The following is a 26,659-nucleotide window of genomic DNA, read 5'->3' on the forward strand; positions in this document are numbered from 1 at the left end:
GGCCATGCCCACCCCTCTCTTTCTCGCCCCTCCCCAGCCAAACACCCATCTGCTTCCTGTCACTATGGATTAATCTCTATTTTCCAGAGTTTTATAGACACAGAATCACACAGTTACAGACTCTGTTTTATGACCAGTTCTTGTACTCGGCACTATTTTGAGGTCTGCCGTGTTGTGTGTATCAGTAATTCATTCCTTTTTACTAATACCTTCATGCATATGAGCATGGAAGTGGGAGGCTGGAGGTGCCTGCTTCTAAATCACAGAGATGCCGGAGGAGCTGGTCCCAAGACGGGCCCCCAGCCTCCCTGGGTGGCATTCTCTTTCCCGAACATTTCACTAAAAAGTTCACTAGGGTTTTGAAAACCTCCTGACACCTGTGTATGGTGCATAACTGACATGGGTACAGCATCAAGACTTTTCCTTAAATCCCTTCATCCTGTGGGCCTAGGACCAGTGAGCTCAGGGCAGCGCCCAAAGCAAAACACAGTCCAAGTCCTATCTCAGGAGCCCCAGATAGATCACCTACATTTAATGAAACCAAGAGGAGACGGATTCACGCACCCAGTAGTTACTGTGAGCCTACTACGTGCCAGATACCGTGATGGGTAAAGCAAAATCAAGGAGTTCTACTCTGAAAAGAGCTTAGAGTCTAACAATTAGGACAGGCAGACAGAGAAAGAAATACATGAGCATAAAAATGATTAAAATTGCATAAAAGGAAGAAGTTGCTGTGACAGAGACAGAGAGGGGTGACATTTGGTTGGGGGTGCACACGAGAGACAGGCTGCACCTTGGAGGCTAGCGCTGGGGCAAGCCAGGGCCAGCAGCAGCTCTTACAGCAGCTGGACCCCCGGAGGGAGAGCACGATGTGTGGGCCCCTGCACAGCCAGAGCCCAGGGAGCTGAGGGTGAGTCGTGCATGTACAGCAGACACAGCCTGCCTGCAGAGAGCCCAAATCATCTGATGGAGGCTGGATTTCATCGTAAATGTAAGGTGCTCTGAGTTTAAAATGAAGCCACTGGAGGGTTGTGAGAAAAGGGAGTACTACAATCCAATTTACATTTTTTAAAAGACCATTCTGGCTGCTGCTGCCAATGGGGTACAGAGAACAGAATAATAAGGCTAGGAAGTCAGGGACAGAGAGGGGGGAAAGGTTGCATCACGTTTCTGGAAGGTCTGGTGCTGGATTTCTTTGGCCTGTGGTTATGGGACTGGGTGTCATTTCAGGGGTTGCTTTAGAACCACACAGTCTTTAAAGTCTTGATAAAAAGCTTTCCAAATTCAGTGGAGACTAGATTTCCCCATTTGTGTGGTGCGCAGCCGGGAGCAATGTTTTACCTGTGACACCAATATTTGCCCAGGACTCCTGTTGCACATGGAAGTGACTCAGGCAGACCTTGCTTCCTGGCTTCTGAATCCTGCCCTCCACATGGAACCAACACCCTCCAGGCTAGGGGCGGAGAGCAGCTCGTCAAGCGGGGGGCAGCAAGGAGGCAAGTGCCCCAGAGCAGAGGTAAGAACTCTGATCCTGGCTCTGGACTTGTCAGGTCACACACTGCAGCACCTCGGCCAAGGCCCTCCACCTCCTTTGAATCAGTTCCTCATCTGTAAACCAAGATGGCGAAGGAGGGCTGCTGCATGCAGCCAGGCCGCCTCGGAAGGAATCGGCCAGCACCTCTGTAAATGAGGGCTGCGAAAGGCTCAGAGAATCATTCACAGGGCGCCCTCTTTTATCCCCCAGCCGTTAGTCATCCAACGAGTGGGAGCCTTTGCTGAATGCTTATTAAGAAATGCCAGGCTCGGTGCCGGGGGGTTTCATTGTGGAGTAACAGGGATTTTGGTGAAGTCACACTTGATTCTCCCATGCACTGCTTATCAACCAGTCTCAATCATACAGAACACAATCAAGAACCGTGACATGAGCTTAAAAGACCCCTGATGACATCCACGCCCAGGACTGCTGGCCAAGTGAGTCCTCCAAGGGAGGCTTGGTTTACCTGGGACATGGTGTCATTTTGGGGCTGGCAAACTTCTTCCTCTCAAGTGTCAGATGGTAAGTCAGGCTTTGCTGTTCCTGGAGTCTTAGACACAGCTATGTCACGCTGCCATTTTGGAGCAAAAGCAACCCCCAGGCAACAAACCGCTGTAGCCGTATTCTGACAAAACTTCGTTTACTGAAACAGGTGGCGGGCGGGCCAGGTTTGGCTAGAGACCCAGAGTTTGCCAACCACTGACATAGTTCAAAAACTGGAATCTGAGTATCTTTGGGTAGGCCTATACTTGCCCATTCCTCACAGCTCTATCTCCTACCTCATGCTCCCATCAGCCCCCTCTGTGTCTGTCTGGCCCCAGGGACAATATCCATAATAGCAGGAAACAGTTAAGACAGACCACCTTGAACGTATAAACTCACTTAGTCACTGGAGAAACCTAACTATCATCTCCATGAAAAAAGAGGCCGAGAGAACTTGCCGGTGCTCAGGCAGCGGACGGCAGCCGCAGGACTTGAACTGGGCCATCTGACTCCAGTGCGTGTCCTCGACCACTCTGCCATACAGTGCAGCAGGCATGCAAGGTACGACGCAGGACAGCAGGTGACGAGAAAGAGACCACACCTGTCGGCTCCCACAGTCCACCACTTACCACAGGTGTATCGCATTCTAAGAGGCCAGGCACAGAGGCTGGAAGACAAGGCCTCGAATGCGCTTAGCAGGAAGTGAGACTGGGCTAGGGTGGGTGGAGGGGGTCACCAGAATCAGGCGCATCAGTAGTAAAGACATGACCGTTGGCAGCCTGCTGACAAGTGTAGCAGGAAAGCAAAAGGAATGGGGAACAAGGAATGATGTGTTCCCTGGCTGGCCAGTGAGTCAATGCCAAGCACCTCATGCCATCCCATACCTGCCAAGGCCACACTACCTGAAGGGCACTTTTGTCACCAGCATGTCGGCATGGCCTGGGCACCTGTGTGAAATGCAGGGTCTCCACCCCGGCCCAGAAGGTCTGCATCAGAATCGGCATTTTCACAGCACGCTGGGTGATTCACATGCAACAGGAAGTCCGAGAAGCCTGCTCTATGTGGTCGCCGTCACCGCTCCCATTTCACAGGCCAGGAGCCTGAGGCTCAAGGCAGTTAAGCACCTCACATGCTGGTGAGCTGGCAGGCACAGGTCTGAACCCCAGCGTGTCCTTCAGAGGCTGTGCTTATGCCCCAGAGGTGCTCAAAGCAAGCCCTTCAAGACATTTACTTCCGTAGCAATTGCGCAACTAAGTAACGAGGGCTTTAAGATGGGATCCCAAATACGTAAAAGGCAGACCCTACATCATCCTTACAAGATCCGGTTATGCTCCAGATGCTGTTTTTAAAGAAGTATGGATAGAAAAAATTCAGTTAAAGCCAGACTTCAACTGCCTTTAATTTCCACAATTTTGTAAATGTCTTATTTTTACAAAATTGACGAATTTTTCATTCTCTCATGATCTTAATAATAGGATGTGGAAGATCTTTGAATTCAGCCACACTAGACAGACTCTCCTTGTAGGCACATGTTAGGGGGTGCCCAACAACCAGTCTGTCCCAGAGGCAGATATCCAGAACACAGCCCCAAGGGTTCCTCGGCTAACACAGACCTCTGCACCTGGGATCAGGCTGTAAGCAGTCTCATTTGATGGTAAGGGTCTTGGACAGTATTGCTTCCTGAGTTGGTGCCTTTGGGATTCTGGCAGGAAGGTTCCCTTCCACCTCTCCACTGTGCCACTTTAGCAGGACAGGACTACAGGGTACCTCTGCCATGAACTGGGGGTGGATCTAGGGGGAGCTGACGTAGCCCATTCCTTCACAGCCTCTACGCTTAATAGATCATGTTTCCTGACAGGTGTCTGCAATGTAGGGAAGACCCATATCCTGATAGGACCACAAGGAACAGAAACCACTCAGGATACTGCAAGGGACTAGAGTGTGATAAAAGGATGTACAATCTGCAAAAAGAAAGCTTTGCGGAACTCTGGCCGCTCATTTCTCTTTCCCCCCACATTGCATGGTTTGCTTCTATCTGTCCTCCTTCCTACCTGCTCCTCTACAGCACCCCACCTCTCTAAGGGGCCGCCTCTCCTCCCTGCAGTTTTGCTCTATCATCCGCTCTACAGCAGCCTCTCCCTTTCCAAATCAGTCCGGCTCCTCATCCTTGCACTCCTGGGAAGCTTCTGCTTCAGACTCCTCACAACTCTGGACCTGTCCTTCGGATTTCCATCGCCACGACTCACGGTCCCTCTGTTCTCCAATGCTACGTGAAAGATCTCTCGGATCCTGCGAGGTTTCCTGAGCCAGAATCATGGCTGCCAGGCACCAAAGAGCTACACTGCCCTCTGGACCAATCAGCCAAGATTGGGTGTGTGGTGTGTGGTGGCATCTCCCACTTGAGTGCCCCAGCAGCTGGGGACAGTCCTGCAGGAGAGGGGATGACATGGAATAGGATTGATGGCACAGCAAGTACCTTCAGGATTTCAGTGAGTCCTAGAATCTGAGGGAGGAGGAGCTCTCCAGAGGGTCAGCTCCAATCCTGCACCTGCCCACACACCACCCCTAAATTCCTCAACCCCCCGAGATGGACAGTGTCACACCCCTTTCCAAAGAGGTGAGAGGCACAGGAGATTGGGTAGAGAGACACTGGGGCAAGGGAGAGGAAAAACAGCTACAGCTTCCTGCTGGCTGAAGTCAGTGACGAATGCCACCCTGGGAATGAGGGCGCAGGGGCACCCCACTTATGGCCTCCTGTCTTCTGTGCACGTTCACGGGGAGGCTTTGTTGCAAGTAACAATTCTCACATGTTACAATATTTGTAACAAAGCAACAATTCTCACATCCTGTACTGTGTTGAGAAGTTTGACATGTCCTGAATCCATGTAAAAAGTTCACAGAATATTCCAGCTTTTGGGGCCTTTCTCATCTAAGAATACAGGGCAATGATGATACAGAAAACTCACCACTCCAGATTTGGGGTATTCGGACAAAGGCGAACACAGACAGGCTGCCACTCAGCCTTCTGTGGTGCTTGGACGACGCTCAGTAAGAGGAAGGCTGGGTCCTCTGCAGAGTGTCAGAGGGACTTCCAAATCGTGCCACAAATCACTTGGGTCAGCATGACTAATGCTTTGGGATTCTGACCGGCATCAAGAAAACCATTCTTTCAGTGGTGGTATTACCTTATCCAACAACAACAACAACAAAAGGTGACCAAGAAGGTTTCAGAACCAATTTATTATCTTGTTTTTCTAGGGCAACTGGAAAACTGCCAGAGGCACCTAAAAGGAAGCTGCACTTGGTTCCAAAACAGAAGTGATATAATTGCAAGGTCAAGTCCACATAGACATGCAAACAATTTTCTTTGAGCAGGTGTGGAGGAGAAAAGGGAGGGAGGCCTTTTCTTTCTTTCTTTCTTTTTTTTTTTTTTCCCCTTAAAAGCCCATGTCTTCTTAAAACCAGTGTCCTGATTCATCCACTTCACACCTGAGCTGAGAATGAGAACACCCAGCATGTCCTTTTGAAACTGTGTGGCTGAAAGTCAGCTGAAAGATGGTCTGTTAACACAGGGCAGGTTCTGATGCAGAGGAAGCTAAGGTGTGTAAATTCATGGGAACATCCTAAATAACCACTTAGAGTCCTGACTGATTTTATTTTCCTCGAGAGAAGAAAATGCGAAATAATATACAGAGGAAATAAATCTTCTTTACCAGCTGAGGTCTCTCAACCTCGGCCCAGCTCCTCTTCTGTGCCAGGTTAGCCTCTGTTGTGGGGAAGTCCTGTCAGCAGCATCCTTGACCTCTGCCCCCGGAAGCCGAGGGCACCTCCCTCTGTCGTGGCAACTAATACTGGCTCCTGGCCCCCTGAAGGTGACACTGTACTCCTTTGACAGTCACTGTACTAAACTAAGAGAGGATTCTAGTTGTTTACAGCAAAGACAGTTACCTGGAATTAAATCAGCTTCCCTGGAAATAGGCTGATTTAATTGTCCCCTCGGCATCCTTAGCATTAGTAAAGAGAGGGCAGCATGGCTTTTCCTCTTCCGCACGTGGGGTCAGAAAACAAACAGCAGGGAGTTCTTTACCCCATACATCACTTGTATTCCCTCAGTGCTTGGATTTCTAACTTTTTCATTAGAGGAGACATAACAGCATGAGATCCCGGTACATGACCATTCTGGAAAGTGATTACTTTCAGGTTTTGTAAGAGGCATGTTTTGAAGTCCTGGAGACTGTTGTGTCCTGTGTAAACACGTCCTCAATCACAATGATGGCACTGGCATACAAAGGCAGACTTCCCAATAAAAAGGTCTGGAGGTCAGGGCACCAGGTCACGCTTCAGTCTGGCTCCCTCTCACTGTACCTCCCCCAGATGGACTCTGGAAACCATCCAGAAGGCCCCAAGGTCCAATGCTTTTTGGAACCCTGTCTCAAGGTTCCCTGTGGCCAAGAATACTGTGTCGTCCAGGATGTCCTGGAGTAAAGTGCCTACAGTCAGCCATGGCGGGTGGGTGGTTTCCTTTCTCTGGTAGTTCAGCCCTGACTAGTATGGGGTTGCTGACTGCTGACTGCAGCCAAGAGGATGTGAAACCCACCACACTCCCCAGAGCTACCCCTAGAGTGCTGCCCTACCCTTACACTGCAAAGGGCTCTCGGTGCAATGCCGTGCTCCAGAAAGATATCCGCCCCCATGGGGCCCTGCTTTCAGAAGTACAGGACAGTAGGAAGCTGTAATGTAACATTTCCAGCAAAGAGTGAAGGCCTTTGCTGTGTAGCCACTGTGCCAACGAGCAGGTACAGCCTTTATTAGATACCCAAATGCTGAACGACCAAATCCCAACACAGCCTTGTTTACTTCTAAGCAGATCCCATTAAGCCCTGGGCACTTGGCTTGATTACTCCCTGGATCAAAGTTAAATTAAATTACCCAACAAGCTTCGTTTTGGAGAGAGCGACGCACACACAGACTGACTCACCTTCCAGAAGCTATCCACTTTGCCATACACAAGGGACTGGTTCTGCCTTTTGATTTCGTTGATGTGGTGGATGTCGCTGGAGTTTAGGTGCTGCTCGACCACGAATCCCAAAAAGCTGTTGTCTGGGGTGTGAGCTGAGAGGCAAAGGAAAGGACAGGGTAGTGAGGATTTTATCGGCAAGAATAAACAACAATTACACGTTTGACAGAAGCCATCACGCATGTAATTAAATGTTCTCATTTTACTTTGGTTCTTTCTTCCCTGGGGAGGGCGAGGCAGGGGACTGCCTACTCCCACATACTCCCAGCAGAACCCTCACATGAGAATGGTCTCCAGGACGGATTAACCTGAACCAAATGCTGAGCGGGACAGCCTGCCCGCCCCCCACCCCTCCCCCACCCTGTAAAATGCTGCTGTCCAAACAGCATCCTGATGAGTGTTCTCCACCTTCCCATTTGCCCAGCACAAGGCCACATCTCCTGACAGCGATGCTGCCTTCCAGGTTTGACCAATAAATGGCCAGAGCAGGGCTGAATCAAGGGTTCTCATGGGGGCGAGGCTGCTGTTGGCAGCCCCACACCATCCGACAGGAAGCACATTGGGGAAAGGGGGATTTGGGGGGCAAAACCAGTCAGCATCACCCCGACGTCACACCTCCCCTAAGAATGACTCACTAATGAGAGAGATAATTATGGAACTATACTGAACAGATGGAGGGAATGAAGACGGAATGAAAGGTGAAATTCACTGGGATGTGAGCCATCCTAAGAAGCCACCCACCCCAAGGAGCCGGGTCTAGTCTATAGAAGAGACTATTTGAGAAGAGAAAGGCATTTTCCTTCTGGATTGCTCATCATGGGAGTTCTAAAACTTCTCTGTTTAAACAGTTGGTCAAGGGGGGTGGGGAAGCAACCCCATACCCCCGTCAAACATTTCTCTCTTGTGCCTATCATTTTTTTAAATTTTTTTTCCAATTTATTTATTTTCAGAAAAACAGTATTCATTATTTTTTCACCACACCCAGTGCTCCATGCAAGCCGTGCCCTCTATAATACCCACCACCTGGTACCCCAACCTCCCACCCCCGCCCGCCACTTCAAACCCCTCAGACTGTTTTTCAGAGTCCATAGTCTCTCATGGTTCACCTCCCCTTCCAATTTACCCAAAAGCACAAACCCTCCCCAATGTCCATAACCCTACCCCCCCTCTCCCAACCCCCCGTGCCTATCATTTTAAGAGGAACTGCACAAAGAAGGCGAAAACCAGAAAACAATCCCCTGTAGTTGAAACAGAGACCGCCCTCCGCTACACATTCACTCTGTCCGGAGAAATGTGTTTTTCAGATGACCCTGCAGAGGCCCCACAATATTAAATAAAGCGACTGCTCTGCTTGACTCTGCCCTGAATAGAGCAGCTATAAATAACCTAAATGGAGAGATGCTTGATATTCAGAGAAATCCACACATGTGGCTTCCACCGTACTCCTTCGCAGGTAGGTGGTAAGCACACAGAGCAAGTTGGTTCCTTCGTCTAACTCTGGCTTTCTCAGGACTCAGGAGCTCATTCCCAGGCAGGCAGCCTGCACAGGAGCCCTTAAAGATGGGCAAAGGTAGGCCTGTGGAAAGGCCTAGGTGCCTGAAGTCTTGGACCTCACTGTCTTCCACCCCTTGCGCAGATGAACGAGGGAACGCCAGCAGCGGAAAGCCGCGAACTGTGGACACGAAGGAGCTGCATAAACACTGTGTTATCACCATCCAGTCTCCCGGGCTTCTGCCTAATGGGGGTGACAGAATGAGGAGATAATAGGGTTGTGACTGGGGAGTTGTGTTCAGCCTGGCCAATCTGTTATTTCATTTCTGCGTTTTTGAACAAGTGCCCAGAGGCAATGGCTGCAGTTGGCTGGAAAGTAAATTAGTGAATAAATTCTACTGCCAACAAGGGGCAATGGTTGCTTTTCCTTTCTTTTTGAGGAGCTGGTGGTGAGGGGCTTTGAAGGAGGATGAGGGAAGAGAAGAGAGCCCCTGCGCATTCGAAATGTCAACAAGGCAGCTTAAAATAGCGCTTTGCAAAACTTTGGGTTAACTGTGAAAATTCTGAAACAGAACCTGACACTTTAAACTTGGAGACTGCATTTTCTCTTAGTCTTCAGAAAATGTTATGTGGTGACTAAATATCCATACTTTAGATATTGGTTTCCGGGGGCACCTGGGTGGCTCAGTGGGTTAAAGCCTCTGCCTTCAGCTCAGGTCATGATCCCAGGGTCCTGGGATCGAGCCCCGCATCGGGCTCTCTGCTCAGCGGGGAGCCTGCTTCCTCCTCTCTCTCTGCCAGCCTCTCTGCCTACTTGTGATCTCTGTCAAATAAATGAATAAAATCTTAAAAAAAAAAAAAAAAGAAGATATTGGTTTCCGAAATTCAGTTATCTAGTCCTTAGACGAGCACTTCTCAAGAAAGGTGAAATGTGACTCAATGACCTAGAAACAAAGTCACAGGTGGAAAAAATGCAATACACTTAGAGCTAAAAACAAAAATCGTCAAAGCCCCCAAAGAAAAGAACTGCTATACGCATGTATTTTTGTGTCAAAGATTCCTGTAGCTCAGGGCTTGACCACTGAGAGGGAGAGAGAGCGTAGGGTCTAGTCCAACGCCTTGTGAGAACTGGTGGGCCTCTATTGTTTGAGGACTGTAATTTGGCACTAACTCAAATTTGACACCTCACGAACAATCACAAACACCTGTTCTTTTCCTGAGTTTTCACGCCAGCACTTTATTTACACTCCTTTCTCTGGTCTGGAGGTGTTAGGTGGGGGATGGGCAACCTGTAAGCACCGGTAAGGACCGTGGAGGGCCAAAGAAGAAATCCTGCGGCACCACCCTTCACCGGCACTGGTCACACCCTCCGTGTGTCTTCTCCGGGGATGCCAAAACTGTCATGGGACTCTAGGCAGGGGTGCCAGGAAGGGTCACTTAGCTGCAAACTGCCCCACAGGTGATTTGGAAGTGACTACAGGCCCTGCTGTGGTTCCTTCTGAGCAGAGGGCCAGCAGCTGGTTACCTGCCTGCTGACATCGTCCCCGAGGGCCCTGGACTCAACACACATGATCCTAAAATCACTTAGAGTAGGTCAAAAGTACTGACGCTAGCCAAAAAGACCTTTCCACAGAGATTGAACTCTAGCCCAAGCTGTCTTTTTTTCTCTGTCTGAGACCAGGAACAGAGAGTTGACTTGTGCTAGGAGGTTTTCAAAGGGAAGGTACTCACAAGTCAAGGTAAACTTTAGAAATTTCATCATAAATGGGACACAGGAAATCCTGCACATTTGGAAATCACTCTGTCCCAGGAAATCAACAAATGGGATTGTTTAAATATGGCTAATATTTGAGTTCTATGTGCAGAGTTGGGTTCTAAGCTCTTGATCACGACTGTTTGATTTTATCTTCATGACAACCTTTCAACATGTTCGTAGAGGTGAGTAAGTTCAGGGCAGGGTCAGGGGGAGCACTTTAACTACCCTGATCGGCATGATAGGAAATGGTAACATGGGGATTTAGAGCCAAACCAGCTGGTCCCAGAGTCCAAGCTCCTTAAAGCATCCTACATACAGCCTCATAGTCCAAATAGTTTATCTTCTGGGCTCCATGAACTATAGTGATAAACATGTTTCAGAGGGAAAATCACATTATAAGGTGGACCAAAATACGCATGAAAGACCCAGAGGGAAGAGTATATATAAGATCAGCTCAGTTTCTTAAGTGACTTAGGCTACACATATGGGGGGGCCAAGTTGATTCATTTTACATGTGACAAGCAGAAGGGGATTTGCTAAACATTGACAGTGGTCTTAAAATAATTCAGGACATGCATTTGTGGTTTTTTTCTTTTCTTTTTTTTTTGAGAAAAGCATTATTTTAAGTACTTTGGAAGCATCTATTTACAAATGATTACAAATCAGCTTGATGAGCTTCCTGAGCAGATTACAGCAATAACTTCTTTTAAGAACTACTGGGAGTTTGGCTTGAATAATTCATTCAACCACAACCATTTTAGAGCACTCCTTCTAAAAAAAGCCAGGTTAAATGCTAGGTACTGAGAGATCACAACATCAAGATGAGTTTCTGCCCTCACAGAGCTTACCAAATACTTAATAAATGAGGTCTATACAATTTCTACCAAGCAGTAATAGCGTCCTCATTTCAAATGTAATTAAAAAAAATTTTTTAGAGATTTTATTTATTTATTTGACAGAGAGAGAGAGAGAAACATTGGGAGAGGGAAAACAAGCAGGGGGAGTGGGAGAGGGAGAAGCAGGCTTCCTGCTAAGCAGGGAGCGCGATGTGGAGCTCGATCCCAGGACCTGGGATCAAGAACTGAGCAAAAGGCAGATGATTAATGACTGAGCCACCCAGGAACCCCTCAAAAAATTTATTAAGTCAAATTGATCCTTCTCTTAGCACCTGAGCCTCTGAGGTCTGCCATTCCATCGCTAAGTCCCAAGCGCTTGCAACAAAAAGTGAAAACATTCATTTTAATAGGTAGCCTGCTGACCTTAACCACAGCTGGCCTACTGTGGTGGGGATCCCCACACCAGCAGATCGCCAGGGGCAGAAACCCCAAAGCCACCCTGGGCTCCTCCCTTAGCCCTCACCCAGTCCTGAGGATGTCAGCTTCCCTGAATCTTAACCCTCTCCCTCCTCTGCACCTTTCTTAGTACTGGCCTCATGGATTCTTGCTGAGACTTCCGCAACAGATCAGTTTTCTTTTGCCCTATTCAAATGATTACTTATTTAGGTTTTCCAATTATAACAGAAATAGATCCTCTGGGTAAAACTTTTTTCCAGACAATAGAAAAAGATGTAAGAAAAATAACAGATCATCTATCACCTAGAAATAACCATTATTACTAGATTTTTAAATAAGATTTACTAATTTATTTTGGGGGAGCACATGTGGGAGTGTGTAGGGGCAGAGGGAGAGACAGAGAGAAAATCCTCAAGTAGACTCCCTGCTGAGAAAGGATTTCCCCCCCACACACCCTGCCCTGACATGGGGCTTGATCCCAGGACCCCAAGATCACGATCTGAGCCTAATCAAGAGTCAGAGGCTTAAGTGACTAAGCCACCCAAGCAACCCATGGATTTTTTTTAAAATAAATACTCAAATCAAAACTGGATCCTACTATACCTATGCCTTTGTAAAACTTTTTTCACTTACAAATACGCCACAGGCATCTTTGGGGTTAATACACCACAGCTCATCACTGCTTGTTAACTAGTACAGTATTTCAGTGCATTAATTCCTTCCATCAGCTGGGATGCCCCATGGTTCTGGACCACCAGCAATGCTTTATAGAACCACACTTCTCGCAGGCCATGCGATTCTGTTTCATTCAGGTGGCTGGACTGGTGCCAGTCCTGACCCCTCGGCTGCCCACACTCCATCCTCTTCTAAGGATGGGCATATGATATAGAAACTCTTTGTGACCACGGTTCATTTGAAAGATGGGGGTATGATCCAAGACCCACCAATCACAGCTGCTCCAACACTAGTCAGAGCTACTTTTGAGGTCAGGGTGTCTCTGTTATAGTCACCACATTGGCAGGGTGGAAGTTGAGAGCTGCAGACGTCATCTGTGTACCCACGTGACAAGGACGCCGACCCAGAGAAGTACAAAGCCAAGAGAGGGAAAAAATAAAGATCCTGCTAGCCCGTATCCAGCTCAACCCAAAGCTGGTTTCAACAACTCTGAGGGACAAAAGTCAACGACCCTTTGTGACCAAGTAAACAAGACCGAAATCCTGATGAGTCTACCCTAGGAGACGTTTAGGACATTTCCAATTCTTGACTATCAAAATCCACTAGTAGTGCAGACCATCATGCTCCTGTCACTTCTGCAGTGGATTTCTGAGTGCTCTTTCTACCTTCAGCCTTGCCCTTCCTCCTTTCTGCTCCCTGCTCCATCTGGCACAGCCTGTGTGCTGCCTGACAGGGCACTCTTTGCAACAAACACGGAACTGCGGTAGTTTCTGGCTGAAAATCTCCACCTCCTCCAGGATGAAGCATGGCCAGCCAATCTGTCATTCTGGCTTCATTTTGGGTCACACCCTGACACTTCTGCTCCATGATGACCTACTCGGAGCTTGTCATGTATGCTAGCCATCTTCTCTTATCCTGGCATGTCTCTCACCTCCTCCTTCCCTGAAGGCTCAGTTCCATTCATCCTGGTTGAGGGATTCCCTCACTTTCCGACACTGAGATAAGTAGGGCTCCTCTTAGATCATGAAGAGTTACAGTCCCTTTCACACATTATTATCTCGAGGACAGCCTATACGTTCTTTGAGATGGAACCATGTTTTATGCTGACTCCCAGAGCATAGTAGGAAATTGAGCAAATTCTTTTTGCGTGCATGACTGACTAAGCCAATGGGAAATGCTTAATTAACTCGTATGATTGATTCCACAGGTAGGCAGATCTACATTACCAAGCAGCAGAGGCCATGCCTAAACTACTCCAGCATCAGGCTCTTTGCACAAAAGTTCCAACCCTAAAGCCTGTTCTTCATGGGATGAATCACAACCCAAGGCAGCTCATCACTCTGGTCCAGAAACTAGCTCATGCTTACTAAGTGTTGGTGTTCAAGAAATATTTATTTAATTGATAAGCTAACATATCTTTCCAATCTAGGTCACAAAACTAAAGGTGGGAAGAAGGGAAACCAATCAGCGATGGAGAGCTGTAAAATCTTAACATCATGGGTTTCCAAGTACTGTCAATTCACTCAACGGCACATTTATTTATTTATTTTCATTTTATCTTTAAAAGTTTTCAAATTTTTATTATTTATTTTTTTATTGAGCACTTACTATGAGCCAGAAAACAACTTGGGAAGAGCTGAGGACACATCATTAAATGGAGCAAGCATGAATGTAACTCCCTTCACTGAGCTTATATTCATCTGGGAGACAAAGAGTAAAGTAATTTAATGCTACAAATTAAAAAAAAAATTGGTTTGGTGACCAATACTGATCACTAGTTCAGATATGCTGAAACATCTATGGGTTAAGTGTTCTTTTATGCCTCAAAAAAATGTGTATTGACTGGCATGCAAACAGACATATGGATTGAGAGGTCACAGAGCAAGGAAAGGAAGCTGTTAACGCCCGAGTCTAGGCTGCGGGTTTCTACTGTACATCTGTTTCACGTTTTTTTTTTTTGTCTGTTTGAGAACTCTGTTAACAAAGTGAGGGGGGCGCCTGGGTGGTTCAGTGGGTTAAGTCTCTGCCTTTGCCTTTGGCTCAGGATCTCAGGGTCCTGGGACTGAGCCCCACATCGGGCTCTCTGCTCAGTGGGGAGCCTGCTTCCCCCCCTCTCTGCCTGCCTCTCTGCCTACTTGTGATCTCTGTCTGTCAAGTAAATAAATAAAATCTTAAAGAGTAAAAAAAAGTGAGGAAGTATACTGGCCACCATCATATTCGTGAGGTCCGTGCTGATTCTCACGACGTGACTGGCAAGACAGAAAAAAACTTCACTGACAAAGACAGTGACCTCACAAAAGGGGCTATCTGGCTTTAAAAACTACACAGCCAGTGATATTATACTTCAAATTTTACCCAAACTGAAGTTTTTCAAATGGTGGTGATGATGAGTTGAGAGAGAGAGGGAAGGGGTCAGCATCCAAGCTAGGGAAACTATTATGTACAGCTGGGCTCAAAAGATGAGAGCCTGAACTGTTGACAAAAGGCACACCAGAGTAAATTTCTCAAGTGTCAAAAAACAATTTAGGAGGGAATGGACTTCTCGGAAGAACATCACTCCTCAAGGCTGAGACTCAGATAACGGAACTGTAAGGCTGATCCCATCACTCACTGGCCTGTACTGAAGTAAGAGGCAAGAGTCCTACTGCTGGAAATCGAAGGCCAGAAAGGCAGCTGGAATCACAAATAGCTCCTTTGCTTGTTAGGCCCTAAAAATAAAAATCGTACAGGGAAGTGATCTTTAGCTAAAGCCAAGAGGTTTATTCATTTGCATGAAAGGAAAGTAGTCCATTTCTACAAGTCCTGTTTTGTCTGGCAGAATCTTTGGTCTACACGCCATTACTTCAACCTGATCATGCAAATAAACCACACCGTGAGTCCCAGCTTCGTGGGAGAAAGTCAAAGAGTTCGAATGTCAATGACGACAGCCAGTATGATTGGAACAACTCGAGAAAGCTCAACCACCTGAACACCTTCTGTGGGAAGACACAAAAGGGTAACTTGAAGCCACTGGCCCTAAGAAGCTTTTGTAATGATTTAAAAAAAAAAAAAAAATTGGGGGGGGGTGTACTTGGCACACAATGTTACATTAGCTTCAGGTGTACAACATACGATTCAATACAGAAGCTTCTGTAACATTACGTTTGGACAACACGTCTCGCTTTCCCTCACATTGTTGCAATGGACTAAAAGAGAACAGGCGTTATCGTTCATTTTGACTCAACTGGTATTTTCTGTAGGCCTACTCTAAGCTATACATTCTTCAAGGTGTTGGGCGTTTCAGCAATGAACCAGACAAAACCCTTATGTCTCAGATTCCAGGGTAGAAAAAAATAACAAAAAAATAAAAGAAGTATAAATATTGCCTGGTAATACAGTGAATGAGGAAAATAAAGCAGAGAACGGCACAGGAAATTGGGGGAAAGTTGTACTTAAAAGAAGGGGGGGCGCCTGGGTGGCTCAGTGGGTTAAAGCCTCTGCCTTCGGCTCAGGTCATGATCCCAGGGTCCTGGGATTGAGCCCCACATCAGGCTCTCTGCTCAGCGGGGAGCCTGCTTCCTCCTCTCTCTCTCTGCCAGCCTCTCTGCCTACTTGTGATCTCTGTCTGTCAAATAAATAAATAGAATCTTAAAAAAAAAAAAAAAAGAAGGGGACTTAGGGTTGATCTCACTGAAGTGACAGTTCAGTTAAAAACCTGAAGAAAACCAGGTGGTGGGTATTATAGAGGGCACGGATTGCATGGAGCACTGGGTGTGGTGCAAAAATAATGAATACTGTTATGCCGAAAATAAATAAAAAATAAATTAATTTAAAAAAAAAAACCTGAAGAAAGAGGGGTGCCCACGTGGCTCAGCTGGTTAAGCATCTGACTCTTGGTTTCAGCTCAGGTCGTGATCTCAAGGTTGCGCAATCGAACACTGCATCAGGCTCTGGGCTCAGTGGGGAGCCTACTTTGGTTTCTCTCTGTTCCTCTCCCTCTGCCCCTATGCCCCAGCCAGGTGTGAGCTCTCTCTCTCTCTCTCTCTCTTTCAAATAAACAAACAAATAAATCTTTAAAAAGAAAAAAAAATGCTAAAACAAACAAACAACCCTGAAGAAGGAGATACAGAAGTCTAAGAGAAGAATGTTTGGAAGATGGAATAACCAATGCAAATGTCCTAGGGCAGGAGAAACAGCTGTGGGACTAGAGAGCAGTGAGCCAGAAGACATGTGGTTAGAGATGAGGCCAGACACGTGCTTGTGTCATGAGGCCAGTGGGATGACTGGCTTTCCCTACAGTGAAATGCCACGGCGCTGTGAGCATAGGAATGTCAGGATCTGACTTACGTTCTAACTGACCTCATTTTGTAGCTGGGGAAACTAAGTCCTTTGTTCTTTGTTCATTGAACCAACAAATACTTATCACCACTGACGTTACCATTTCAGGTATGGAGGACTCAGCAGTGACCAGGCTCGTGGGGCTCACAAGATGGGACTGGGGCTGGAATAGAGGTGTGAGAGTCCTAGAACAGGAGTGTGTGGCTCAGGAAAGGGAAGGTTCCCAGAGGACAGGGCACCTCACTGAAGGAAAAGCAAGGATGTATGTGTTGGGGTGTGAGGGCGCGGGGGTCCACACCAAGGAGTACACATACAATGGCCTGCAAGTCCGAGAAAACAAGGCACCCCGGAAGGCATGTAAAAGCCAAGCGGAGGCCAATAGCATGAAGCAGGCCAGATGGTGTAATGAAAGGAGAGGGGCAGGAGGTGAGACGGGAAGGCTCTCAATGAACACCTCTGGAACCCCTGGCCTGTTTGTCACTCCGCTCTAGGACAGCTCCCTGTCTTCACTGTCCCCCGTGTCCACATGTACCGAGAAATGCTGAAACCTCCCCAGCCCTCGATTCAAAGTGCAGAAGGTGGGTACCCAGAAGGTGAACCGTTGGGTGTCTTCAGATGGTGAATGATAGCCCAAGTGCTGCGGGTCCTCAGAAAATTAGTTCACTAATGAATTAAACCAATACGAATGGACAGGCAACGTTCTCTGACAGTGAAATGAACAGTGAGGAGTTTCCGCAGGCTGCTGAATGTTCTTGAAACCTTCCAATGACGGGATGTCAACCAAATTCTGGGACCACCCCGGCCTGAGCTCAGGGGAAGGAGTCTGGTTATCTCTGCTGCTGGTGCGTTTGGCCAGAGCCTCCAGTGAGCGGGAAGGACAAACACAGTCACGTAAAGACCTCTCAACACCGCTGTCTTTACATGAGCCAGAGGAAGCTGTGAATGGGTGTGGTACAGGGAATCAGAGCTATCCAAATACAGGCTAACTCACGGAGCGAGTCGTCCACTTCTGGCTTTGTTTTCTCTTATAAATGGTACAGGCGGATGTCCTGCCTTTTCCAAGGTAGGATGCACCTTGTTGGCAAGTGAGATAAATCAGACAGATCACCTTCAGGAGTTTAGAAAAGCAGAATGTATAGCAGACTGAAGGTCGCCGATGGAAATAATGCCTAATTGGAGGGTCAAGCCAAGACCCTGTCAAGCCCAGAAAAAGCAGTGGTTACTTGTCAACAGGAAAAAACAGGAACAAATTAGGAGCTAGTCACTCGATGGACCACAAAACCTCCTAGGAAATCATGGGACCACAAAACCTCCTAGGAAATCATGGTTTAAAAGAACCGTGAAAAAATTATCTATGAAGTGAAGGAAAAAAAATAAGGAGATCCAGAATTCTATTATGTACTTACAACTATGTAAAAATACAGCCATGAAAACTATGATAATGCTTATACTAAAGTATGGGGGCCCTTTTCCATAGGTGGGGGAGGTTTGTGTTTTGTGGTAGGGTTAATATTTCTCTTCAATTTAATTCAAAAGATAGAGGAAGTCTTTTAAATAAAGTCTTAAAGGGAAAAAAAAAAAACAATTTTGCCATCAGGGTGACTTGAAGGAAGCAAGAGTGGGGAGGCACCAGCAGGCACCTGCAGACACCAGCAGGCTGTCTGGCCAGGCTGGGGAAGCAGCTGGGGAGGGGTATGGAGTGGGACAGTGTGGAGCAGGGCAAAGGGAAGGCACGGCAGTCTTTGAGCAGGGATAGCTCAGTCCAAGCTGAGCTTTTAAGAGCTGGCTCTGGTGCCAAGAGGAAGGCCTTAGTGCCTAGCCCACAGGCCGCTGGGAGTGTGGTCAAGAGGTGAGTGTAGGAACGAGGGCTTGCCATGAGGAAGGAGCCCCCAGACTTTACGGCTTCTTGGACAAAAGTCATCACTCAGAAGTTGTAGGCAAACAGACTGAGCGTTGTCTGACCACTCGGGTGGTCCCTATGGAAGCACTTAGGGAGGCATCAGGAATGGTCTAGGCTGACACAAAAATGCCAGAATGCAAACAGAATACACACAGAGGACAGCTGCAGTGAAATTCTGAGATTGGAGCAGAACAATGAAGAAAAATCACATTTTCCAACTTAGAGAAAGTCTATCAACTTAGTGAAGAGAGGAGTTAGAGAAGAAACAGAAGCAGGTTTATGGTGAGAAGTGTTCCACTCTGAATATTTAAGTGCAAACACGCTCTGGTCAGGACAACCTCATGTCATTGCTCCTAGAGATGCATTGGCAATGGTGCGTTTTTCTCTTTGTCTTCCAGCTCGGCCCTTTCTGACTGGCTTCCCCATCCTCTCTCTGCACTTCACACATGCCTGAACACTGCCAAATCTGGTCAGATCACAGCTGGCCTGGAAGACAATAGAGTTCTCCGAGCACAACACTCCATTCCTGGGGATCTGCGCTTTCCATTTTGCACTGCATCGGCACACAATCCACTACAACTGGGTAATACAGGTGCGTGTATACACATCAATGATATAATGGTTACTATCAACCCACATAGTAAACACTGGTAAATATGCTGTGTTTAGGAAAAAACCCAACAATACATAAATATAAGTTGACACTTCCTTCTTACACTCAAACCAATGATCTTCCCCTTCAGGTCTCTGGAATAGCCACAGTTACTGGAAGGGTGAGGGAATGGAAGATTCTGTGGGATTGACTGGGTTAGTCCAGGCCCACCGTTTTGTCACATGGGTAGGAAAGGACCTCCTCTTGGGGGGCACCCTAGTTCTCTGTGGACAGGCTTTGGGAGTCACTGATTTGTGCCAATCTGCCAGCCTGAACACATCAAAATACAGAAAGGTCTTGTACTGCTTAACTGTTCTCTGTATGCTCACATTTTCTCCAGTTAAGGCAGAGCCATTCATGAGAAAGCTTTCCATCAACTTACGACATGAAGGCTGTACCAACCACAGATAACCCCTGCTTTATCCCACTGTCTCCCTCGTGTATTAAAATGCTGATTTTCTCCTTCTGCATTCCTTTGGCATTTATTAGCTGTGATTTCTTCGTGATTAACAAATTTCTTTCATCAACTTTTTGATTACCTTCAAATACAGCTTGCCGTATAAAGGCAAGATCAAAGCTGGATTCTTTCTCTTTATTCTTCAGAGTAATGACGTGGTGTCCTAGCAACTTGAGAAGGGTGACCGATGGACTCTGTGGTCTTCTCTCTTGTGAGGTTCATCCTGGACTCATGGAGTACCCACCACTGGTTTGAATGAAATCCACTGTAGCTACTTTTCTTTCCGATTCTCCAGCTACCTGGTCTTTGGTTCCTACGGCCTTCTGACCCCACCCCCGTGGTCTTCCTTAGCTTCCTTGCTTTCTGGCATGTCGAGAGGTCCCCTTGTGAATGTTTCCTGCCCTAGACCTGGAATCAGTATTGATTTGAACAGGAAGCTCCTTATTGAAGGAAAGGCATTTATTTTTAATTTAATAAATAAATAAATAAATAAATAAAACTTATTTAATTTATTTATTTGTATGTGAGAGAGTACAAGCAGGGGGAGCAGCAGGCAGAGGGAGAAGCAGACTCCCCGCTGAGCAAGGAGGCTGATGTGGGACTCAATCCCAGGACCCTGAGATCATGATCTGAGCTGAAGGCAGAAACTTAACTGACTGAGCCACCCAGCCATCCCAGTAGAAGAGGTATTTAAAAGGTTTCCAATCTGAGGGCCAAGGATACTCCTTGCAACTGGATTATCTTTACTTTGGATCCTTTTCTAAGAAGAGAGCTAGGAAACATTTCCCTTTTAAAGAGAAAAGTAAAAAAAAAAAAAAAAAAAAAAAGAGAGAAAAGTAAATTGATATTGGTATTTCCTATACTAGCTAGAGATGATACAGTCTTAAATTCTTTAACTACTACCCACCTTTTTGGATACTGAAAATCTGGGCTCATACAGTATACCTCTCACAGTTTCAAATAACAATGTAAATATTTCCCCCAGTAAATATATGGTCCGAAGACAGAGTTTTAAAGTCACTTGAAGTAATTATTTTCTCTGTGTGGGACATTCACACTAATCTGATAGAACACTAGACATGTTTTATTTTTTCAATCTGTTTTCAGTTGTTAGTGAATTCTTCCTTATTTTCTTTCTTATTTAAAATTACATGAAACATTTACATGGTTCCCAAGTCAAAATAAGGTACATTAAAGAGATACCTACTTTCTGTCCCTGGTCCTGCACGCCTTTCCTTCAGGGGAAGTCACTTTCATTGGCTTGCTATTTTCCTTACCTTATCTCTTTTAAAAATACAGGCAAATTCATATACGCTAACATACACACACATTGCCTTCTTACACAGAAGGAAATAAGTTGACCAGCTGCCCTGCATGCTAGCTTTATTACTTCTCTGTCTCCCGGGCATTGCCTCAGAGCAGTGGGGACCGTCCTTATTGCTCCTTCCAGTTTCACAGCAGCCCCCTCTCTCAGGGGGCCAAGTTATTCACTCAGTCCCCTAGTATGAACATCTGGGTTATTTCTACTCTTTGCCTATTTTGAACAGTGTCACAACAAATGACCTGTGCACACACCATTTTTTATTTATGCTCACTTATCTTTGGGAGAGACTCTTAGATATGACCTGCTCAGTCAAAGGGAAACTGTGCTCATAGTTTTGCTACATTGTGACAAATACACTCCCCAACTCAGGACCACGCTGCATTGTCACTAGTAGGGCAGGAAAAGATGGACGGATCCTCACCATTGGAACACCTATGCTACCAAGTTCTGGATCCTGCTGAGCCTGATGTTTGGGACATGGTATCTTGGTGCAGTTAAAGTATGCATTTCTCCTTATGGTGAGTGAGGGTAATGTGTTTCCAAATCCTTGTTGCAATAAGCTTCTTTTTCCTTGGAATGAGTAATGGGCCTTTGCCCATTTTCCTGCTGGATTATGGAACTTTTCCTTCAGTTTTTAGAAGCTCTTTATATATAAAGGATTATATATATATAGGATACCAACCCATCAAGATAGAACTTGCTTATGTTTTTGCCATACAGGTTCTTCTCCTTTTTTTTTTTTTTTAAGGCAGGCAAATGTTTCAATTTTCTCCCCTGATTATTGCTGAATTCTGAGTCAGTTAGGAAATTTATCCCCTTCCCAGGTTAACAGGAATTAATCTATGTCTTCATCTTCAGTTACATTTTAACCAACGGCTTTCTTTCAACAAAGTTAATCAACACTGCTGAAATCCTCCATTCATGGAGAACCAAACTGGTTTTTAGGACTCTGAATTTCCACATTCTGGAAGAGAACTTTATACTTTCTGGAAACACTTCCCATTTCTATTCCCTGGACACAAGGCAACACCATCTTGTAGATGACATCTACTCAGCATATCATTTGGGCTAATCTGGCCATTTTAGAAATGCCTAACATTTTCCTTGTGATGTAATGTACAGGTTACTTCTTGCATTGTTCTGTACTCATCTCAGCCCCTCAAAAGTCATAGAATAAAGCCAAACCAAAGGCCAACTCCAATCATACCTCATACCATGCTGACCAGCCATCTGTCACCCAACTCACCACATAGTATTCTGTCCCCTAAACTGTGCCCCCAGGACGGCTTGCAATAGCAGGATGATAGAGCTCCAGGAACAGTAATAATGTCTGCCACGCATATAACATGCTCTTGCAAATCCTTCTGAGCTGAAAAGAACACTGAACACTTGACCGTGAGCTGATTCTTACATCCGCATCCTCCAAATGCCCTAACCCTTCTTTTTTTTTTTTTATATATTTTTTTTCCTCCCAATTTATTTATTTTCAGGAAAACAGTATTCATTATTTTTTCACCACACCCAGTGCTCCATGCAAGCTGTGCCCTCTATAATACCCACCACCTGGTACCCCAACCTCCCACCCCCCGCCACTTCAAACCCCTCAGACTGTTTTTCAGAGTCCATAGTCTCTCATGGTTCACCTCCCCTTCCAATTTACCCAAATTCCCTACTACTCTCTAACGCCCCTTGTCCTCCATGCTATTGGTTATGCTCCACAAATGAGTGAAACCATGCCCTAACCCTTCTTAATTCTACTGTCTCATAAGTCACGTGCCAGGATTAAGTCCAATGTGTTCTTTGTTATGTTTAGTGAACCTGAGAACAGATTTGTCTTTAGGTGACTGCACACAAGGGGGAGAGGCAACCACCCAGGGAAGAAGTAGGCCACAGGTCCCTTGGGTCTTAACAAAGGAAACAGACTCACATCTCAGATACTGACTCTAGGATGAAAATCTCTGGATTACAATTACTCTGGCAGCTTTGGAATGGGAATTCTCCACTCTGAGCATCCCAAGGAAGTCATGTTCAACGTGTGTGACACTTCCAGAGAAGGACTTCACCTCACCCACCGAGACATGCAGACTTCAACTCGAAGTTTATTTTGGGCATGATCACTACCCAATTTAGAAGCTTTCTTCACAGGTCTCAGCTAATCATCAATGAAATGAGGCTTGAGGCAGTACACTGGGAGCAGCGGTAAGAAATGGTCAATGTAGGAAAGGGAACATGACGGAAACAGAAAAATGTGAAGCACCTACCACTATGGCCAGTTCATCATTTTGGAGGTGTTCGCTACAACACCTCCTGAAACTGTCACTGCTGTTGGCATCAATGACACCTTCTGAGCCAGAGCAAGTGAGATTTCATTCTGGTGCCAGTGATTGAGAAGCTGATTAAATATGGAACAGAGTCTAACGTAGTTTTATTTAAAAAAAAAAACAAAACTGACTTTTTCCTTTATAAGTGTTGATGCTTAAATAATTAGTTTTTTTTTCATCTATCTACATGAAAGACCTCACTCCTCATCAGTTATCAGGTGGACCCCACGCAGCATCTATGCGGAATGAAACGTGTTTAGTGCCTGCCAAGCCAGAATCCACCCAGAGTCCTTGCCCAAATGCATTTTAGTGATACTTCATCTGGAACGTTTTTTTTTTTTTCCCTCAAGAACATTTCTAAGGCTTTTCACAAAGTGCTCACATGGCCTTTCAATGCCAATTAAACAACAACAAAATCAGTTATTCCTCAGGGAAAGGTTCCACAGCACACGTTTCTATAGCTAAAAGGCCTGAGAATCATAACCCAAAATAGTTTCTTTTCCCGTTTATCTTCGGTGGCATTCTGGAAAGCAAAGGTGAAGTGTGAATACTCACGGAACATGGTATAAAACTGCTGCGGATTTAGATTCCATTTGCCCCAGGGCGTCTTGTGGCCTTTGGACTGGGCATAGTTAGCATGGTTAAACTCTGGCTCGGTACCAAATGAATCCAGGACTCGGAGCATGCACCTGAAAGGAAAAAGCAACATGGATAAAACTGCAACTTTGACCCCGAAGCTCAGAAGGTAAAAGTTCGGGGTACCTGGATGGCTCAGTCAGTTAAGCATCTGTCCTTGGCTGGGGGCATGATCCTGGGGTCCTGGGATCCAGCCCCTGAGCAGAAGCCTGCTTCTCCCTCTCCTTCTGCAGACCACCACCCCTGTCCCACTCAGGCTCTGTCTCTACTAAATAAATAAAATCTTCAAAAAAAAAAAAAAAAGGCAAAAAGCTCTAATCCCTCCTGCAGGGACTACCAAAAACGGACAAATAGTTTTCATCAGAAACACGAGTGGGTGGGAAGTGAGAGACTGTGGAATATATATATATACCAAACATCTTATGTGTGACTTCTGAGCCATCATACACAGAAACATTTTGCTACAGATTAGCTGACAAGTCACAGAAGATCTCTCAAATAACAGCAAAATATAAAGTCCGATGAGAGCTGGCATCGCAGACTGCCACATTCACCGCTGTGCCCTGAGCTAGGGCAGAGTGTACGGTGGTGCCTAATGAAGAGTTGCTGAATAAACAAAGAATTAAGGTTCTTAGAAGTGGCCATGATCTGAGAATTTGTATTCCCCTCCCAAATTCTTAGGTTGAAATCCTAACCCCCAAAGGTGATGGTACTAGGAAAAGGGGCTCTAGGGGGTGATATAAGGTCATAAAGGTGATAAGCTCATGAATGGGTTTAGTAGTCTTATAAAAGGTGACCCCACAGGGCCGCCTGGATGGCACAGTCAGTTAAGTGTCCAACTCTTGATTTCGGCTCAGGACATGATCTCAGGGATATGGGATCGAGCCCCACATGAGGCTCCACACTCAGCAGGGAGTCTGCCTGGGATTCTCTCTCTCCCTCTCCCAGTGTCCCTCCAGCTCCTGATCTCTTTCTAAAATAATTAAACGAGAGAGAGAGAGAGAGAGAGAGAGAACCCACAGAACTCCCTCGCCCCTTCCAACAGGTGAGGACAAAGTGAGAAGTCTGAGACCTGGAAGAAGGAGAGCCTCACTCTCCTTCACCACGCCGGCTCTCTGACCTTGCCCTTCAGTCTTCAGAACCATGAGCAATAAATGTTTCTAAGCCACCCAGACTGTGGCATTTTCTTAGAGCAGCCCAAACGGACGAAGATGGTGGTCTTACTCTCTGTAAGGCATATGGCCTGCCTTAGCTCTTTCCACAGTCACTTACCATTTTTGTCAATTAATCAGAGTACTGAATTTTAGGTAGAGTTTAGAATCCCACTGACAAGGCAGTGTTGATTTTTATATACTAGACAGCACTGGGACATTACTGCTTTCTCCCAGATCCAGGAGTAAAACTGAAGATGTTTCATTTGGCTCTTCCAACCAAGTCTTCGAACTCGGTCGGCCAAATCTGGTCTACCTCCCATTTCTGCAAGGATTGTGAACTAAGAATGATCTTTATGTTCAAATTTTTTGAAAGGGATACTTTGTGACATGAAAATTAGATGAAATTCAAATTTGGGGGTTCAGAAATGAGGTTTTATTTCAACACAGCCACGCCTAATTGTTTACTTAGGTCTATGGCTGCTTCCATTCAGTGACAGAGAACTTCAGCAGTTGCTGCGGAGACCATATGGCCAGAGAAGCCTAAAATATTTACTACATGGCTCTTTACAGAGAGAACCTGTCGATCACTGCTTTAGAGTCGAAAAGAAACGACTCATTGCAAGAATCAATGCTGAAACCGGAATCAACGCTGAAACCTCCTCCATTAATTAACTCATTCTTTCAATTCATCACTGATTCTCAAACCATTGATGTAAATTTAGCTTATGCCTGGCCAATAAAAATAGCTCTGTGTTTCTGTGGTTATACCTCAGCAATGCTTCTGAATGGCTCTTACTGGGCCAATGAGCATAAAAGCGAATAAATATTAAAGCCTACATTTTACAATCAGATAATGGCAAGTGAGTTGTAAACATCAGATCCAGTTTCTTCCTTCATTTTCCCACTATGATGAAAGCGTTCTCTTAAGTTTGGTTTTTTTTTTTTTCCTTTTTTTACATCAATGTGTGATTCAGAAAAATAAAATGCAAACACCAGATTGGATTTTCCAGAAAAATCAATAGCAAATTGCCATTTTAGTGTGAGGTTTTTCTCATCTGAGATCACCACGCTTTGTCTAGACAAGGAAGGGAGGAAAATAGAGAGGATGGGAGCAAACGCAAGCTGACCACAGAAAGTGTTTCCTTATTTTGGATTCCTGTGTGGCAGGCAAGGAACATGCTATCATCACACTGACAGTTTTCGCAATTAGCACCAAGATTGCATCATCAGCCTGAACACCAACAGGTGGAAGGAAATGGGTGCCCATAGTCCAGGAAAAAGAAAGCTGGGGAGCCAAGGAACTGACCCATGTGTGTTTCCCCTGGTCTCCGAGTCGTTTGGGGCATTCCTTTTCTCTTAACAGAACATTGTCATTCCCCAACTTAGATATTTTTCAGTGTCAAAGTTTGCATTAAAAACTTATATAAAAATCTCCTATATTATAATTAACTCTTTAACTTGTATTTTAAAATAAGACACAAAAGCCACTGGTTGGAGCCATCATCTTCTGAGAAAGATGGCAGCATTCAGAGAATGTAGGGATTGCAGAGCAGGAGGAGGGAGAGGGACACACACCCACAGGTGGGACTGAGCCTCAAAGATTATAGGCTCTGTGCAGGCACTGCAGGGACCAACAGGCTACCCTCATCC

General features: G+C 45.9%; 1 protein-coding gene across 2 annotated transcripts in view; it reads right to left on the bottom strand.

Annotated features, from left to right (window-relative positions):
• MGAT5 (alpha-1,6-mannosylglycoprotein 6-beta-N-acetylglucosaminyltransferase) overlaps positions 1 to 26,659 on the bottom strand; it is a 335,937-nt gene that overhangs the window by 89,105 nt on the left and 220,173 nt on the right. For both annotated transcript variants that reach the window (XM_044242594.1, XM_044242593.1), the window contains 2 exons: positions 23,775 to 23,908; positions 6,996 to 7,129 (listed from right to left, as the gene is read on the bottom strand). In XM_044242594.1, coding sequence (XP_044098529.1) covers positions 6,996 to 7,129; positions 23,775 to 23,908 — 268 coding nt within the window. The remainder of the gene's footprint in view (positions 1 to 6,995; positions 7,130 to 23,774; positions 23,909 to 26,659) is intronic.

The sequence above is a fragment of the Neovison vison genome, chromosome 3, assembly GCF_020171115.1.
Source record: "Neovison vison isolate M4711 chromosome 3, ASM_NN_V1, whole genome shotgun sequence".
NCBI lineage: Eukaryota > Metazoa > Chordata > Mammalia > Carnivora > Mustelidae > Neogale > Neogale vison.